The following is a 15,545-nucleotide window of genomic DNA, read 5'->3' as shown; positions in this document are numbered from 1 at the left end:
GAACAATGTTGTAACTTAAAAAAATAAATAAATAAATAAAATAAGAGACCCAGTGGCTCCAGCAATCATCTGATCATCAACAGTTTACCTTCCACACATTCTTGTAGACTATTAACAAAGAAGAACATATAACTCTGGGGCCTTGTGGCCTCCAGGGGATATGGCTTCCATTTGTTCTATCGCATTGGCAATCATACAAGGTCTGGAATATTTTTTATAGAAAATTTGACCATAAATTTTAAAAAGAAAATCAAAATGCCAAAACTGGCCCCTATGTCAAATTTGAAAGTACATTTTCTAATACATTTACTGAGAGAATTTCTGATTTTATAGACTTTTCAAAAGATTCAAAGATTTTTCAAAGATTCTCTAGTTTAAGGGCTCTGTGGTCCCCAATGGGTGGGTAGGGGGCATGATGCCCATCTGTACAAATATACTCTTTCACCAGACTAGCAATAAAGCCAGCCAAGTAAGTCTGTTGACAAATTTGACCATGTTTCAAGAACACACAAATTTGAAAACTGGGGCCCTCATCCCCGTTTGCCACCCCCCCCCCCCCCCCCCCCCTTAAGGAATATATATCTAAAAGGTCTTGTCTCTGGATCGTAAGTGATAAGCTAAGTTAATGCTGTGAGAAAGTGAATTGGTGAGCTGTCATACAGTCACCAATCTACTTACTCACAGCATTAACTTAGCTCTATCACTTACGATTCCAGAGAACAAGACTTTTAGATATATATTCCTTAAGGGGGGGGGGGGGGGGGTTGTTGGTCCCCATGCATTGGGGTTCATATTGAATAAATTTAGATCCTATTATCCTAGGGATGCTACATGTACCTACAAAGCTTATTGAAAATCCTTAATAAGGTTTTCAAGAAGCTGAAAATGTAGAAAGTCTAAGAACAATGCATTATAGATGCTGGAGGATGAATGACCACAACAGCTCCCTTGCACCTTTGGCTAAGGTGAGCTGAAAAATAATCGATTTAAGACCAGCTTTTAATCACATTCTTAACTTCTGGGTTTTTCTTTTTTTTTCTTTGCTACAAAATGATATCCATGCTTATAAAATACCTTGTCTGGACAGAAGTCACAGATGAATTTGGGTCTGTTCTCAGCCTGTTTCCCACATCTCTTTATGTGGTACAGGTATCCAAAGACAGTGACAAAAGTCTGCTTGCAGTCCTCTGTTGGGCAGGTAACATGCTGCTGAGTCTTCAACAAAGCTCGCACACGATGGCTCTCAGACACGTCATTACTTATTTCTGTTCTTTCCTCAGACTTCATATGTCAGTTGATAGGAAGGAAACAAAATACAAATTGTTAAAACACTATTTTGACCGAAGAGCTTGTTCAATTGTTTCTTTGTGTTTAGATACACTACATCAACCTGACACATCAAAACATGTTTTCAAGTTGAGCTGATTTAAACTCTGACCTTGGATATTAAACTTGATTTTTCCAAGAATGTATTTCTCTATTTCTTCTCACTAAAGTACAGTCCAACTGCACTGTCCATCTCAGTTGTGGCTGGAAAGACAACTGCAGCTTAAATATGATGACCTTTAACCTGTCATTCATGTCAGTGCAAAACCATGTACACCATTCTGTCCATCTCAATATCAATCAAACCCATTGTAAATTCCTGGCAGAAACCCTGAACCACAATGACATTTTACACCAGAGTACAGTGTTTGACCTTGACCTTTGATCACTCAGAACATGAACACTGCTCCTGAAATATAGTGATCAAAATGGGCTTCTGTATGCTAGTTAAACTCGCTTTCCCACATTTGTACTGCATGTTTGTTTACGAGTCAATACAGTTCGAGTTAAGTTACGCACAGGAGTCAAAGCTTGAGTACTCGGTAAATTCATGACCCGTCTTTGGTCAGCTTGAAACACACAAGTCATTAACGGACATTTACTTTGTAATGACAAGTCTCAACTACAGGACAAACATATTTATGGCAGTATGTTTACAGATGTATATGTCATCACACACTCTGGGATTGAATTATTGAAAATTAACTGTTGAACCAACGTAAATCACCAAAATATCTTAAATACTTTTGTAATTTTGAATTTGCACTGAGATATTCATGATTCATACAATGCAGAGATGACTGGAAACAATTTATCTCTCTCCCTCCATCTAGTTCAATTGGTATTTGCCTCTACAAAGGGAGATTATAGGTTGAACAGAACTTACTGATTTGCTCCTGCACTTCTTGAAATGATTCACAATGACCTTCATGGAGTTCCTCTGGAGTTGGCACAGTGGACATGTTGCATAGCCATGGACAGCAAAGCTCTTTTCCCACTCTTCTATCTCTTTTTGAAAGTCTTTGAAGTCTTGCTCATTAATGTTACACCTGGAGAACTTCTTTGTATAGTCATATCCCAAAGTGATCCTCTTTTGTGATGTTTTTGTCTTTTGTTTTACGGACACTTTGGTGTCATCTTTCTCCCAATCATCAATCACCTCCTCCTCTTCATCATCTAAAGTATCATCTTCTCCTGTATCCTCAATCAGCCATTTTGGTCTCCTTCTGGCCCTTCCTGCTATTGACTCACTCAATATTCCTGGGCTTTCTCGTTCTTTATATTTTCCTGCAGTTCTGCCTCTTCCTCTTCCTCTTCCTCTGCCCCTGCCCCTCCCTCTCCCTCTCCAATTACCTCTTCCCCCTCTATAATGAACAGCTACTTTGACACCATCTTCTTTTCGTTTTTGGTACCTTCCATCATCATGAAGATCATGTTCATCACTGTCATCTGCACTGTCTCTGGCTTTACCTTTAAAATTGTCACTCTGGGATATTTGCTCTGAAAAGAGCTTAGACTTTGGAGGCCTCCCTCTTTTCCGCTTCACTGGACGTTCATCACATCCATCCGGTATCGAGGTTTGGTGACACTGGACAGGGACACAATCTCTAGAGCTCTGACAAGGGTCTTCTGCATACTCACTCTGTGATATGACATCAGTCACCTTTTCTGCCTCGGGTGATGGTTGGGCTGGCAGTTTTCGTGGACGACCTCTCTTCCTTCTTGGTGCTGTCTCTTTTAACTGGTTCTCCGTTCCTCCATGCTGGCTATCATTCCTTTCTGCAGACACACATACTTTCTTTGGTCGGCCCCTTCCTCTTTTCTGTGGCTCCATGCTTGCTGAATTCAGTTGTTCTTTGGTGCAGATCGCTGGAGCTACAACACATCTGTCATGGTTTGATCTGAAGGTTGATAAAATCAAAATCAAAATAAGTCTTTAATCATAAAAACTAAAACTCACAAGTGCAGAAACTATATTTGGTGCTTGTGAAGTCATATGTTTCTTATAATTCTGGATTTTCACTTTAAAGGAAGAAAAGTAGCAGTTTCAAGTGACTGGAAGACGTGTCTAATTAATTGTTTATGCATCTTCAAGTCCTGCCCATGCCATAGACTATAAGTTACTCAAACATTTGATCATTTCAAGTTTCAAGTTTATTCTATTTTCCAGTAGGGTAAAAATAAAAAGTCAGTAAATTCATGAATAGCAACAAAGCTTAAAAGACTGTGAAAATGCAGAAAACAAGGTGGTCTGTAGAAAGGCACAGCTTGTTAAACGCAGATCAGCTTTGCAGTTAAATTGCTGCAACTCCGCAAGAAGAATAAAGGCAGATTAAAAACAGAATGAATACGATAATAAATAAAAATCAAAGAAGTTAAACAGAGGTCCTTTTCTTTGCTTTTTATTCATTATCATACGGACACATATCTACTGTAGTCTGTATGGAGGGGAGAGGAAAACTAATATTGCATTCTACCGCATCCCCCCATATACTGTGAGTGTGAGTACGTACTCTCAAGTCTAATCATTAAATTAGAAAATGTTCCAATCTTTAAATAAAGGGATGATAGTTTTGGTTTAGATGGGGCTGCAGGTTTCCAACTCTTTTTTTTTGTGTGTGTTTGTTTGTGGGTTAATAAGAAACCTGTTATGAAATATGAAAGAACATGTAAAATTCTTAGAGGAATTCAGTTTTAAAATAGGCATATAGGGCCTACTTGATGAAATTGGTCCTGAAATGGCCGAGATATCCAATATTTTAAAACCAGCAATCCTTATTTACACTTCTATTTTAACCCGTTTAGGACGGACTGATTTTGCTACAACAGTCAACACGCATTTCCCATAGACACCTGCCCGAGTATAGTCGGGACTCGTCCTCAACGGGTTAATTTAAATATAAAAATGCAACAGTTCAGTTGAACAAAAACCAACCAGCATGCACTCCACTCCACACCAAATGAAGCTTCAATCTTTTGTCAGCGGCATATTATCTTACCCATAATGCCATTAATGGCCTATCTAACTATTTTAATTTAGGCCCTATCTATAGTAAACTTCAGAATAAGCTAATTTACACATAGCAGTCAGCATTAACTTAAATTTACAGCCATACCCATAGCAGCCCTGTCGCTGCACGGCACATCACGGCGCGGCGTCTGATCCTGATTCGAACTAACGACACGTAGACTCGATGACGATAGTCACCCACAACTTGTCTTTGATGGATGGAAAAGTATAAACTGCCTTATGCTTCTGGATTGCCAAAAGTTTGATCGTCTTGTGGGGAATGGGGGTGGAGCTGTTGCGATATTTGGAAAAATATAAGTAAAGCGTCGAACATCTGACAGGTCATCACGGAGCAGAAAACCCTGCCGGCTGGTTATTGGTAGGGCTAGGCTGGATGGCGGTGTCTCGTGGGATGATCACCGCGCCGTCGTCCCCCGTCTATAAGCGTCGCCGCGAGGAGCGGACCGTGCACCAGGCCTACTGCTGGTATACAATGCAGGATGCTCTTAGGCCAGCAGCACGTACACACAGCTACAGGAGTGCACGCTTTATGATCTTAGGTTAGCACTCTGTGAATGATCGCAAAAACTATGGTGTTTCTACCGAGCAAATGAATAAGAAAATTAAATAGAACTACTGCAGTACAGGTATACACCCGTACTGTCCATGACACTTCAAGTCGACTTCCTTTTGATAAGCTCACCGGGAAGTCAATTTTAACCTAGAAAAAAAATATCGAGTACCATGAGGATATGGATATTTGCTAAATTAATAAAATACCAAAGTATTTGGGACAGGTATTGGCATCTTTGATCCATCAAAATTAAGGAGGAATGATATACGCCTCTAAAAAAAAAAAAAAATAAAAACACAAGTCCTTGGAACGTCAGATACCAGGGTACTTCCAAACTAATCTTTATTTCTGTAACACTCAATTGGTAGGGTCGCATGAAGACAGAATGAAAACGAGCTTTTTTTCGTCCTCGGAAAAAAGATGTGCAAGAAACATAAATGTTTGTTTCCTTCCTTTATTTTCTGTCTCATTCACATATAAAGTTATATTACAAAGGAGTCTAACACCTTCCTGATGTCATATACTTTTGCTCCTAGAGTTATTTGAAACATGCAATTTCATTTTGCTTTGTTTTGTTTTTCTGTATGCTCTTTCAATTTTATGATCATCATACATGCCCCACATTACATTTGTGATATTGAAGCTTTACATAATATGACAGGGCCGTCGGGGGGCCAAGGGGGGGGGGGGGAGGGGCTTGACGGACCCCCACTTTTTTGGATGATACAAGTGCCAAACCAATTTGCCCCCACCTCCACTGTTTTTTACCCCAGAAGTGGAACCAGAAAAAAAAAAACAACAACAAAAACAAAAACAAAACTGGGTTCTAGTTTTTTTCGTAGTGTCGTACCTCATGGGCTTTAAGTGCGGGTATAAGGCCTTAATTTTGTTTTTGTTTTGCTTGTCAGCTGAACAAACCCAGAAGTGGCAGCAGAAAGTTGCACTGAGGGTCTTTTTCGTTTTCTTTCTTTTTTTTTTTTTTTTTTTTGCTTGTCAAAAATTTTGAGGAAATTCAGACAGTGGATTTGTTCAGTGCCGTCATAGTTATTGGTGGAGGGAATTCTATACTACAGTTCAACATCATTTTGGACAACAAAAGGGCCTATAAAGAAAATACAAATTTTATGAGAATTCCACAAAATTTCATTTTTCATGAAAAGTGCACATTCCATCAGCTTGCCAGGCACCTAATAAAAGTCAAGTGCTCTTTCATTACGATAGATAACAAGATTTGTAAGATTTTATTTATAGTGACTCTATCAACACTATATGATAGTACTAAGAGTATAGGAGTATGAGAGTCTCAAGAACATATTTACAATAATTATGAATAACTGTATGAAAATAAACATAAAATAATGAATATGTGTATAAAAATGAACATATCTACAATAATGAATACAAATGCTTTGTGCACATGAGGGGTCATTATTATCTTTCTTCTTTTTTTAACTATTGTAGTCAACTGTGTAGCACAATCCATATTGTAAAACACACTGGTTGTTTAGAAACCACCCTGCCACTTCTAGTAGTTACATTTAGAGGCTGGAAACAGTATTATTATCATTAAAAAAACCTTTCATCAATAAATGATTTAGAAAAGTATACAACCTTACTTCATTCTAATGAATTTTACATTTTTTTTTTTAAATGATACGGTAGTCTCTCCCTGCTTTTATCTACACTGAACAATTTGCCCGTTTTGTAAGCACAAGGTTTAATAAAATGTTCTTTGATATGTACATCTGTCTTTCTTTACTGAAGAAAGAACACACATAGGCCTATAGATAATGGATCTTGATCATCTTCAACTTATCCTTCCGAGGAAAGTGTGAATGTATGGTATGTATATTGAATTTCCCTTACATTTTCTTTATATTTTTGCCATAATGACATCATGAAGTGTAGCATCATCCTTATCCAGGGCTGAAAGTTTAAAAAATCATTACTTTTGAGTCAATTGTCTGATTTTCCATAATTTTCTACTGACGTGTTTTACTTCATATTGCTAATTTTCCTACTCCCATTTTTTAGATTGGCAACTCCAATACTTACAATTTCGTTACTGCTAACTTCACTTGCATCAGAGAGCCGCAGCTCCAGCTCACAGCTAGTAAAGACGTACTGTACGCGATCATTGCCCCAGTCCCCATACTTACCCGTCGTGGGCAATGCCTTGTCTTTCCGGTGCGCTGCCGGCATGCCGGTACCTAATCCACCGTCGCGTCCGGCAAGCTTCGTACGATCGTGAGTAGCAGGCACGGCCCTGGCGACACCCGACCACTCGACAGACAGCACAAGAAAGGTCAAGAAACCGGTGTATTTGTGGGAATCTTCAGACTCCTTGTGCCTAAAGATGGAGGGTGAAAATCGAATATCTTTCAAGTCAGACGTTGAGCGTCTTCAACAGACACGGCGAGTTTATAGGTCAGTGTTCATCATGTTCATGGTCAGATGGTGGTGGTTGATTTTGTGTGTTTGTTTCATATTATACTATAGTGAATGGAAAATGCAGACATTACTAAGTATTTTACATTACTCAGACTAACGTTATGATTACATTACAAGAAGACCTCTAGACCTTAGAAGCTCTGAATCTATTGTTTACTGAATGGTATTGTCTGGCTTTCCTGATCTATCTGATTCAACAGTGCAGGTTTTCTGTCTATTATGTCTCATTGTCTGTCTAGCCAGACCATATTATATAAATTATTCCGTGCTCGTTGTGTTACAGCGACAGGGCTATGTAGTTATGGCATGAACATTAGTATATGACATTAAATTTACTTCATTAGTTATGATTAACAAACTAATTGATATATGTTATTGTGTCATTGCTAGATGAATAGATTTATAAATAATGGGTGAGCTCTTAGCCGCTAAATAAAAGGCCCTATATGGGTAATTCCATTAAATTAATTAGGGACCCACTTTGTGACATGCCTATTTTGCCAATAAAATCAGAAAATCAGATTTTTGTTCAACATAACTTTAAAAAACATTCATATTGAGTAAGTCCCTTGAAAACTGACTGAAAATTAACATTCTAACTTGTTAAACTGAAATTGAAGGAAGTAAGCATACCAAATTGCAGTGTATGGGGAAAAACTGGTTCACCATGTAAAAGGGGACACCATTGCATTGTCCCCCTTACACGGTGAACCATCCATTTTGGCATCTAGCCACATATTTCAAACTAGTTCTATGTTTTTGTTTGTTTCAATAGAAGTGATTATTTTGAAGTAAGAAATCAACTATACTATTGAAAAAATGACAACCCCTATTTTTGGCCAGGAAAAAGATTCTTCAATGTTTCTCGTGTAAGGGGGACACCAAATATTATTTTTGCATTTTTTTTTTCTCAAATTCATAGAGTGGTCAATTTTTCATACCTGTTACAAAGAAACCACAGCTACATTGTAAAATATGCCAATGAGGAGCAATTATTGTTGTGATAAGACACAAAAAAATTAGCTATCACTGTGCCCCAACGTAATATTTAGGGGGACACCAAAGCCACGAGTGTGAAAATTATAATTTGGTCTTTTTTTTTCCAAATTTATTTATTTTACCCCAATTTTCTCTTGAAATCTTTTAAACTATGTGATTGCCACCAAAATAACAACAAACAGTTCAACACTGGTCCTTAATATGGATTCCACACTCATGAATTAAGGTTTCTCGTGGAAGCAATTATGGGGACACCAAAATTTGCTCGTCTTTTATAATTTTTGACCCCTTAAAATAGAGTTTAATCCACAAACAAGATGTAAATCTGTCTAACTGGTGTTACAGTAATATGTCACACAATTTTGCCCCAAAACGTTGTGATTTTGCACTTTTTGTCAAAATTCATGTGGAACTTTGAAGAAGCAATTCTATATTTTACTTTGAAAAGGAAGATACTTACCTGAATAAGAGTATTCAGAAGTAAAATTGATTTAGGGTATGTAATTTTTAAGCATTGGCAATATGAAGCAAATACATTGTAGAAGGGGCATTTAACTAGTGGGACCTTTTTAATGGAATTACCCACATATATCAGATAGAAACCCTGGTAGAATTTAAAAGCCCTCAAATAGCGTAGAGTCTACCCTATGAATGGCCCTAAATTTACCCGCAATTAAAAAAAAAAAAAAAAAAAAGGAATCTTGTGTAGAACCATGTAAGCAGATAACGACTGTGAATCTGATATCAGGAGCCAAGTTAAACTGCCCATTCAAAGATATTAAACATGAAAAATATTTCGTGAAATTGCAAGTAGAGTTTAAGCCATCCCCAGTTATATTACAATTCCCAACCTCATGGAAAAGAATCGTGCAACAAAGTGAGGAGAATGCCATTCTCCTGTCTATAATTCTATTTCGAAAACATGGCGAAACTTGCTGAATGCGCCTGATAATTGTGACATCATTGAATGGAATGAACAAGCAAATTAATATATGTCCCAGAGACATGCACAGGTTCAAAGGTGTAGTTAGTGTTTCCTTGGTGAGAATCTTATTGATGATTTTAATACTGACAGTGAAATTGTTTTTGAAGATACTTGGTCCTCTTATATAATTACCCCAAGCAGTCCACTGAATATTGAATAATCACCTCACAAGAATAGATATGAATACAACGTAGTCGGATTTCTAATCCTTTCCTCATCCTGATTCTCTTCACAATGAGTAGATATAATTGATAGTTCAAATGCTCCTTTGTAGACCCTATCTTCACTCATCTTTAAACTTATGCTTATTTTCCCCTTGTTCTTTGAAAGCAGGGCTGCCCAAGATGTAACGAACAAGCTGGAATCAATCATCAAACACAAGCAAGCCTACCGCATGGTATTTGAGAAAGATGCAATTGAGATGCGCATGAGGTATGTATTACTCTATGTGTACTTGTAGAGTTTAAAACTATCACATATTTCATGCATGAGGTATGAAATCAAACGTAATAAATAGTTGATGTCTATCACTGTATCTATTCCAGGTGAGTTCTTAAAGGTGTTAGCTATAGAGATAGTTGATAGACAGTATGTATTGCCCACAATGTATCATGGGATTCCTTTCATAAGCAGTTGTTGAGAGTCACTTTAAAGTGTTTTGTCAATGAATTGTGCTATTTGTTCTAAGTACAGAAGATCAAGTGTCAAGCTCAAAGAAAGTAATTACATCTTGAGGGTAGTCACACCATCTCAAAGTGAACAAAATATCTGGTAACTATGTACATTGCTATTATTTTGCAGGCTTCGTGATCTGTGTGAACGCCTGATGTTCCTGCATCCAACTGACTTTGGGAGAAAAGCAGAGGAAATTCTCTGGTGGAAGGTGTACTACAATGTTATCAATCTAGCAAAGAAGAGTAAAAAGGTTCGAAGAGTTCTACATATATCTAGCTTTGCACATTAGTTGTGTTCTCTGTTCTTTACCAATTCTTCCTATCGCATATAGCTGATATCACGCAATGTCACCTTGTGATACCGATATCTGATCGATCGCTCTTGGGACGTACATTTCCGTTTTGCGGTTTACCCACGTCACGTCCTTAATCTACGGATATTTTCAATAATATCGTTTATTGCATCATCGGCCCAGCATTTGGCCGCTTTGCAGAAGAATCCCATTCATCAAATGTAAAGTTACAGATTATAAGACAGAATTTGATACAGTCTGTGAATTACATAATGTAGTACTTCGGCGTTCAATGTGCGTAAAAGCGTACCTTTACACATCGCGTATTCATAATCGGAGGTTTATATCCCAAGAATTAAAGGTAAAAAAAATTAGAGCTCCATACGCATTTAGATTTGGAGAGCTATATATGATAGGGAGAATTGATTTACCTATCTGTTCAGGTGAGAATGAGTCATTGCTCACTAATGTAATTGACTGTACTTGTGCACACAATTGGTATTTACTTCCTTCTCAATTTACTACTCTTCTTTTCTTTCTTTCTTTTTTTTTTTTTTTAATATAGATTATATACATACCTGCTCATGTGAAAAGGATATATCAATTTATATACTAGCCATTCAACTACTGTGCAATTCATCATAGTTGATTTTATGCATGTAATGGTAATTGTGCAGTTAGATTGCACAATATCCAGTGAGGGAATTGTGCCATGCGGCTGTAAAGGAATAAGTCAGTTATGACCATGTGATTATGAGATCTTAGTAAATGCATATAATTCAATAATGTGGTATGATAGTATTAGATACAAGGAAGTCAGGTTAACTCTGTCATGTAATCGGTGTGGAAGGTGTATTGTTGGAAAAGGCCTATGCAGGGGGTGTTGATCTGTGCAGAGTGATGACCTTTTTTCCTAAGACTGTGTGAAGGATCTTAGTCTGTGTCAAAGTATCACTGTTTCAATGCAGTATATGAGAAGTGGCTCGTCTCTGGAGTGTGCCTACCGCACCCACCTGTTGGCAGCCACCGGTTTCTACCATCATCTCCTGATGCGGTTGAAGTGGGAGTATGGACTGCGAGAAGACCATGCCACTGACTTCATGAGTTTCCCTGATGAGGACCAGGAGAAAGGTAATAACATGGCTTAATTTTCAAAGCTCTGAACCTGGCATTGTATCCCAGTACCAAGTATCACATTTGTGGGAATAGAATTTGTGGCAAAATGTGATTTCAAAGCTCTGGGGTCAAGGTTTTATGAGTTCTTACTCTCACTCTTTAGCAACGTGAAGTAAACACAATGTTACATTTATGAAGCTAGGTAGATGGCTGCTGTATGACAGAGCAGCTCACAGATTAGATTCAGGATATGTGATCCAGACATTCACCACCAAAGTTTCAAATAGCTCTTATTGTGAGACAGTTTTCTGTAGTAGTCATGTTTTCCAGGGTTAGATACTGTCTTTCCATCCCAGCAGCTACAGCTGACCACATCCTGTTTTTATGCCTCCGCCACGAAGTGGTGCCGGAGGCATTATGTTTTCGGGTTGTCCGTCCGTCCGTCCTTCCGTCCGTCCGTCCGTCCGTCCTTCCGTCCGTCCGTCCGTCCTTCCGTCCGTCCGTAATGAATTTTGTGGACAAGGTAACTATCGAAACCTGTTGAGGTATCCTAATGAAACTTGGCATGTATGTGTATTAGGGGGTGAAGTTGTGCCTATCAACTTTTGGGTGCACATACTCAAGGTCAAAGGTCAAAAGGTCAAGGTCAAATACATAAAATTTCACTATTTCCACCATATCTATTGAATGCCTGAAGATATTTTCTTGAAACTTAGTGTATACATGTATTACCCAATTAAGATTCTCTGGTGAAAGTTTGGGTCATGAGGTCAAAGGTCAAAGGTCAAAAGGTCAAGTAAAAATATTAAAACTTTTTTTTTTCTCTCCATACCTTGGAAAATTGTTCAAGGTATCTTCATGGAACATAGTATATACATATACTGACTGGAAGTGATTATCTAGAGAATGTAGGGTTCATGGGGTCAAAGGTCAGGGGTCAAAGGTCAAGTGCAACACTTCAAAATTTTACTATTTCCCTCCTATCATGTAATGCCAGCAGGGTTATTTTTTTTTCTTACACTTGGTGTATGCATACATGTGTAACCTAATAGAAATTCTCTGGAAAGTTTTTTTTTCTTCTTTTTTTGCCTCAAAGGTCAAAAGGTCAAAGATCAAGTGAAAGTGCTGAACTAACTTTTTCCTCCATATCTCGGAAGAGGCTCAAGTTATCTTGAAACTTAGTACATATTATGCATGTTCTACCTGAAAGTGATTATCTTATGAATTTTAGGGTCAAGGGCCAGATGAAAATGGTAACAATTTACTATTCAATTCAGATATTGCACTTTTTCTCCACACCTGTACCTTGAAAATTACTCAATGCCTAAATGTATGAATGGGTCAAAGTCGAGTTAAAGTCCTTAAATCCCTAGATACGTGCTCTCCTATTCATCCAATTAAACCTAGGTCAAGGAAGGTGAACATTCAACACATTTGTGACAAACTTGTCATTTCAATATTTTGCCAATTTTGTGAAAATGTAATCACACATTGTCCACATGTACTATCTAGACCTATTGGGAAAATCATGCATTATGGCGGAGGCATACCAGTCGCCAAAGCGACATTTCTAGTTTAGTACAATGCTTCAAAGCAGGTGCAGCTATTCACAATAGTCTGCACAGCTACCTGTACCTATGGGCGTGCTTGCAGTTTACAGGCCTCTAGTTTTGAGAACATCAAACCAACACGGATTGTAGTGATTTTCCATGATTGTGGTACAGTGGAACAACTAAAACTTGTGGACACCATACTGCTTGCAAAGATGCCAACTTTTCCTCCTTTTTATTTATTTATTTATTTATTTATTTTTTTTTTTTTTTTGGGGGGGGGCAATATTTTGTGCTGCTTTTCTTCCAAAGATAGTGCAAGTTTCTTGGAAAATACTGTTTTCCCCAAATTGGTTTATTACAAATATCTATTGCAGAAAAGGTAAAAATAGGATTTTCCAAACAAAGATATGCCTTTTATCCCTTGGAATACTGCACTGTTGTTTATGAGGTTGGCATCTCTGAGTTTGGAAACCATACTTTAATAGCAATACGAGCACTTTCACAAGATGTATCATGCAAACAAAACTATGAATAGCACAATATTTTATTTTTATCTGCAATACAATAAAATATGTTCACTATATGTTCACTATTCCTAAAAACTACAGCCCTACTTATTGGTCTACTTCACTGTAAAATATTGAAGTGCTGTGATGAGTAATATCATTCAATCTTTGTGTGGCAGTTGTTAAGTTATGTGGCACACAAAGAGTCAAGCTTTAAAGAGGGAGAATGGCTAAATCTTTGAAATAAAACCTTTTTGTGTATCATATCCTGAAAAGCTTACCTATTGCTTGCAGTATATGTGTGGTGCTTTTGCAGCAACAACCTTTCAAATGGAGGCTTTTATTTTTCATATGATTGAGTCAAAGGGGACCTGAGCTTTTGATCCTAGCAAAATCTTTGTCAGAGGCAAAATGGCAGACATGTAAGGAAAGCAATCACAATTATGTGGACTACATGCAACAAGCACAGTCTGAGGAGGGCTCAGGACATGGAACAATGAAAACAAAAGGAGTAGGTTAGAGGTCAAAGGCAGGGAGCCAAATGGGTAAGGAAGAGGGATTAAAGCAAGGGGGTGAGTATATAAAAGACAGAAGTGGGCCAGTGATGATCCCAAGGATCATTGAGGGCAACCTGTGAAGGATAAAGATGAATAGAAGGTAACATCAAACAAGATCAGGAACAACAGAAGGATAAAGAATGGGAAAAAGAGTAAAACAGCAACAGCATGAGGGGTGGGGGTGGGGAGGGGGGGGGGGGGTATCTGAACAAGCAGCAAGCCCTAAACATGGTGTACAAAGATGTTGGGGAAAAAATGAAAGTGAGAGGAAACCAACAAATGCAAAGTACAAAACATATCAATGTATATAAAAAGGCAATACATTTTATTTAGGAGTGGATCAATATAAAAGCATCATAGGATGTACACACAGACTGTATATGTGTTGGACAGTTTACCTTTGATATTTTTATCTCTAAGGAAGTGAGTCTCGTGTAAACTGTTTCACATGTTTTTACCACTGTGTGTAATTATAAAAAAAAAAAGAACAAGTATACCTTACAGGTCATATATTCCTGAACAGTATTTTGTCAACTCCATTTTTCTTTTTCTCCTTCCCCATTTCACTCTTGATCTATGTTTACTTGTAATCTTCAGTGTGAATGCATATGCATTGAAGCCAACAGCACAGAAGAAATCACATTGAGAGCCAGAATCCGTATCGTAATAGGAAAATTCCTTTCTTCTACCTACAATCGTTCATGTTGCTTTTTTGTTTCGTTTTTGTGTTGTTTTATTTTTCATGCAGACATTGGTAATGATGCCAATGCCATAAAGGCAAAGGACTGGGCACAGAAAGCATGTCAGAGATGTCTCATATACCTTGGCGATCTGGGTGAGCTTGAATGTGGAAGTTTATCTACAAAAATACCTCATTTAAACAAAATATACTCATTAATGTCTCTTTCCTTCCCATCCCAAATCATACTTCATACTGAAAAATGTTTGGATTATCAGGGAATAATGTCTTATGTGCCGGCACTTAACTATTCAAGATTTTCATCAGCATTCAGTAATCCATCCAAACTTGACCTTGCTGGAGATTGGCAAGGTGTGGCAATGTGCCTTTAGTAGTCCAAAGAGGAAGGCTATTGTGACGCAATAGGAATTTGTAGGATCAAGTAATCTCTATTCAATAACAAATTTAGTTTCAAGACATCTGTGCCATTTGTTGAAGCAAGGACTCCAGCCTGCATGCCAGTCTGTGACCAAAGCACAGTAAGTGTTCAACATTCCTCCAAACAAGTATGAATATTCAAAGCAAGATGATACGTGGGTCTATATATTTATGTATTTTTTTACCTCTGCAATACTCAACTATCTGGCCATGTTGTAATTGTACCGTAATTGTATATTATGTTATTTTCTTTTGAATGTGTTTACAATGTATGTATTTAGTGATGTACGGTATTGTATGTGTAGGGCTTCTGAGAATAACAGTGTTTAGCCGCTGGCAGAGCTACCCCACTGAAAATAAATAAATAAATAGATAAATAAATGA

At 37.7% G+C, this 15,545-nt stretch overlaps 2 protein-coding genes across 2 annotated transcripts in view; one reads left to right on the top strand and one right to left on the bottom strand.

The window, feature by feature from the left end:
• Positions 1 to 3,160, bottom strand: part of LOC140231082 (uncharacterized) — a 35,982-nt gene extending 32,822 nt beyond the window's left edge. The window contains exons 1-2 of the mRNA XM_072311234.1: positions 2,213 to 3,160; positions 1,075 to 1,281 (exon numbers count right to left, since the gene is read on the bottom strand). Coding sequence (XP_072167335.1) covers positions 1,075 to 1,281; positions 2,213 to 3,160 — 1,155 coding nt within the window. The remainder of the gene's footprint in view (positions 1 to 1,074; positions 1,282 to 2,212) is intronic.
• Positions 3,161 to 7,140: 3,980 nt separating this feature from the next.
• Positions 7,141 to 15,545, top strand: part of LOC140230922 (nonsense-mediated mRNA decay factor SMG5-like) — a 51,833-nt gene continuing 43,428 nt past the window's right edge. Inside the window, exons 1-5 of the mRNA XM_072311062.1 lie at positions 7,141 to 7,337; positions 9,679 to 9,777; positions 10,147 to 10,270; positions 11,281 to 11,443; positions 14,793 to 14,879. Of these exons, the coding sequence (XP_072167163.1) occupies positions 7,267 to 7,337; positions 9,679 to 9,777; positions 10,147 to 10,270; positions 11,281 to 11,443; positions 14,793 to 14,879 (544 nt within the window). The 5' untranslated portion in view covers positions 7,141 to 7,266. The remainder of the gene's footprint in view (positions 7,338 to 9,678; positions 9,778 to 10,146; positions 10,271 to 11,280; positions 11,444 to 14,792; positions 14,880 to 15,545) is intronic.

The sequence above is a fragment of the Diadema setosum genome, chromosome 7 (genome assembly GCF_964275005.1).
Source record: "Diadema setosum chromosome 7, eeDiaSeto1, whole genome shotgun sequence".
Taxonomy (NCBI): Eukaryota; Metazoa; Echinodermata; class Echinoidea; order Diadematoida; family Diadematidae; genus Diadema; species Diadema setosum.
This window is presented reverse-complemented; position numbering and strand designations above follow the sequence as displayed.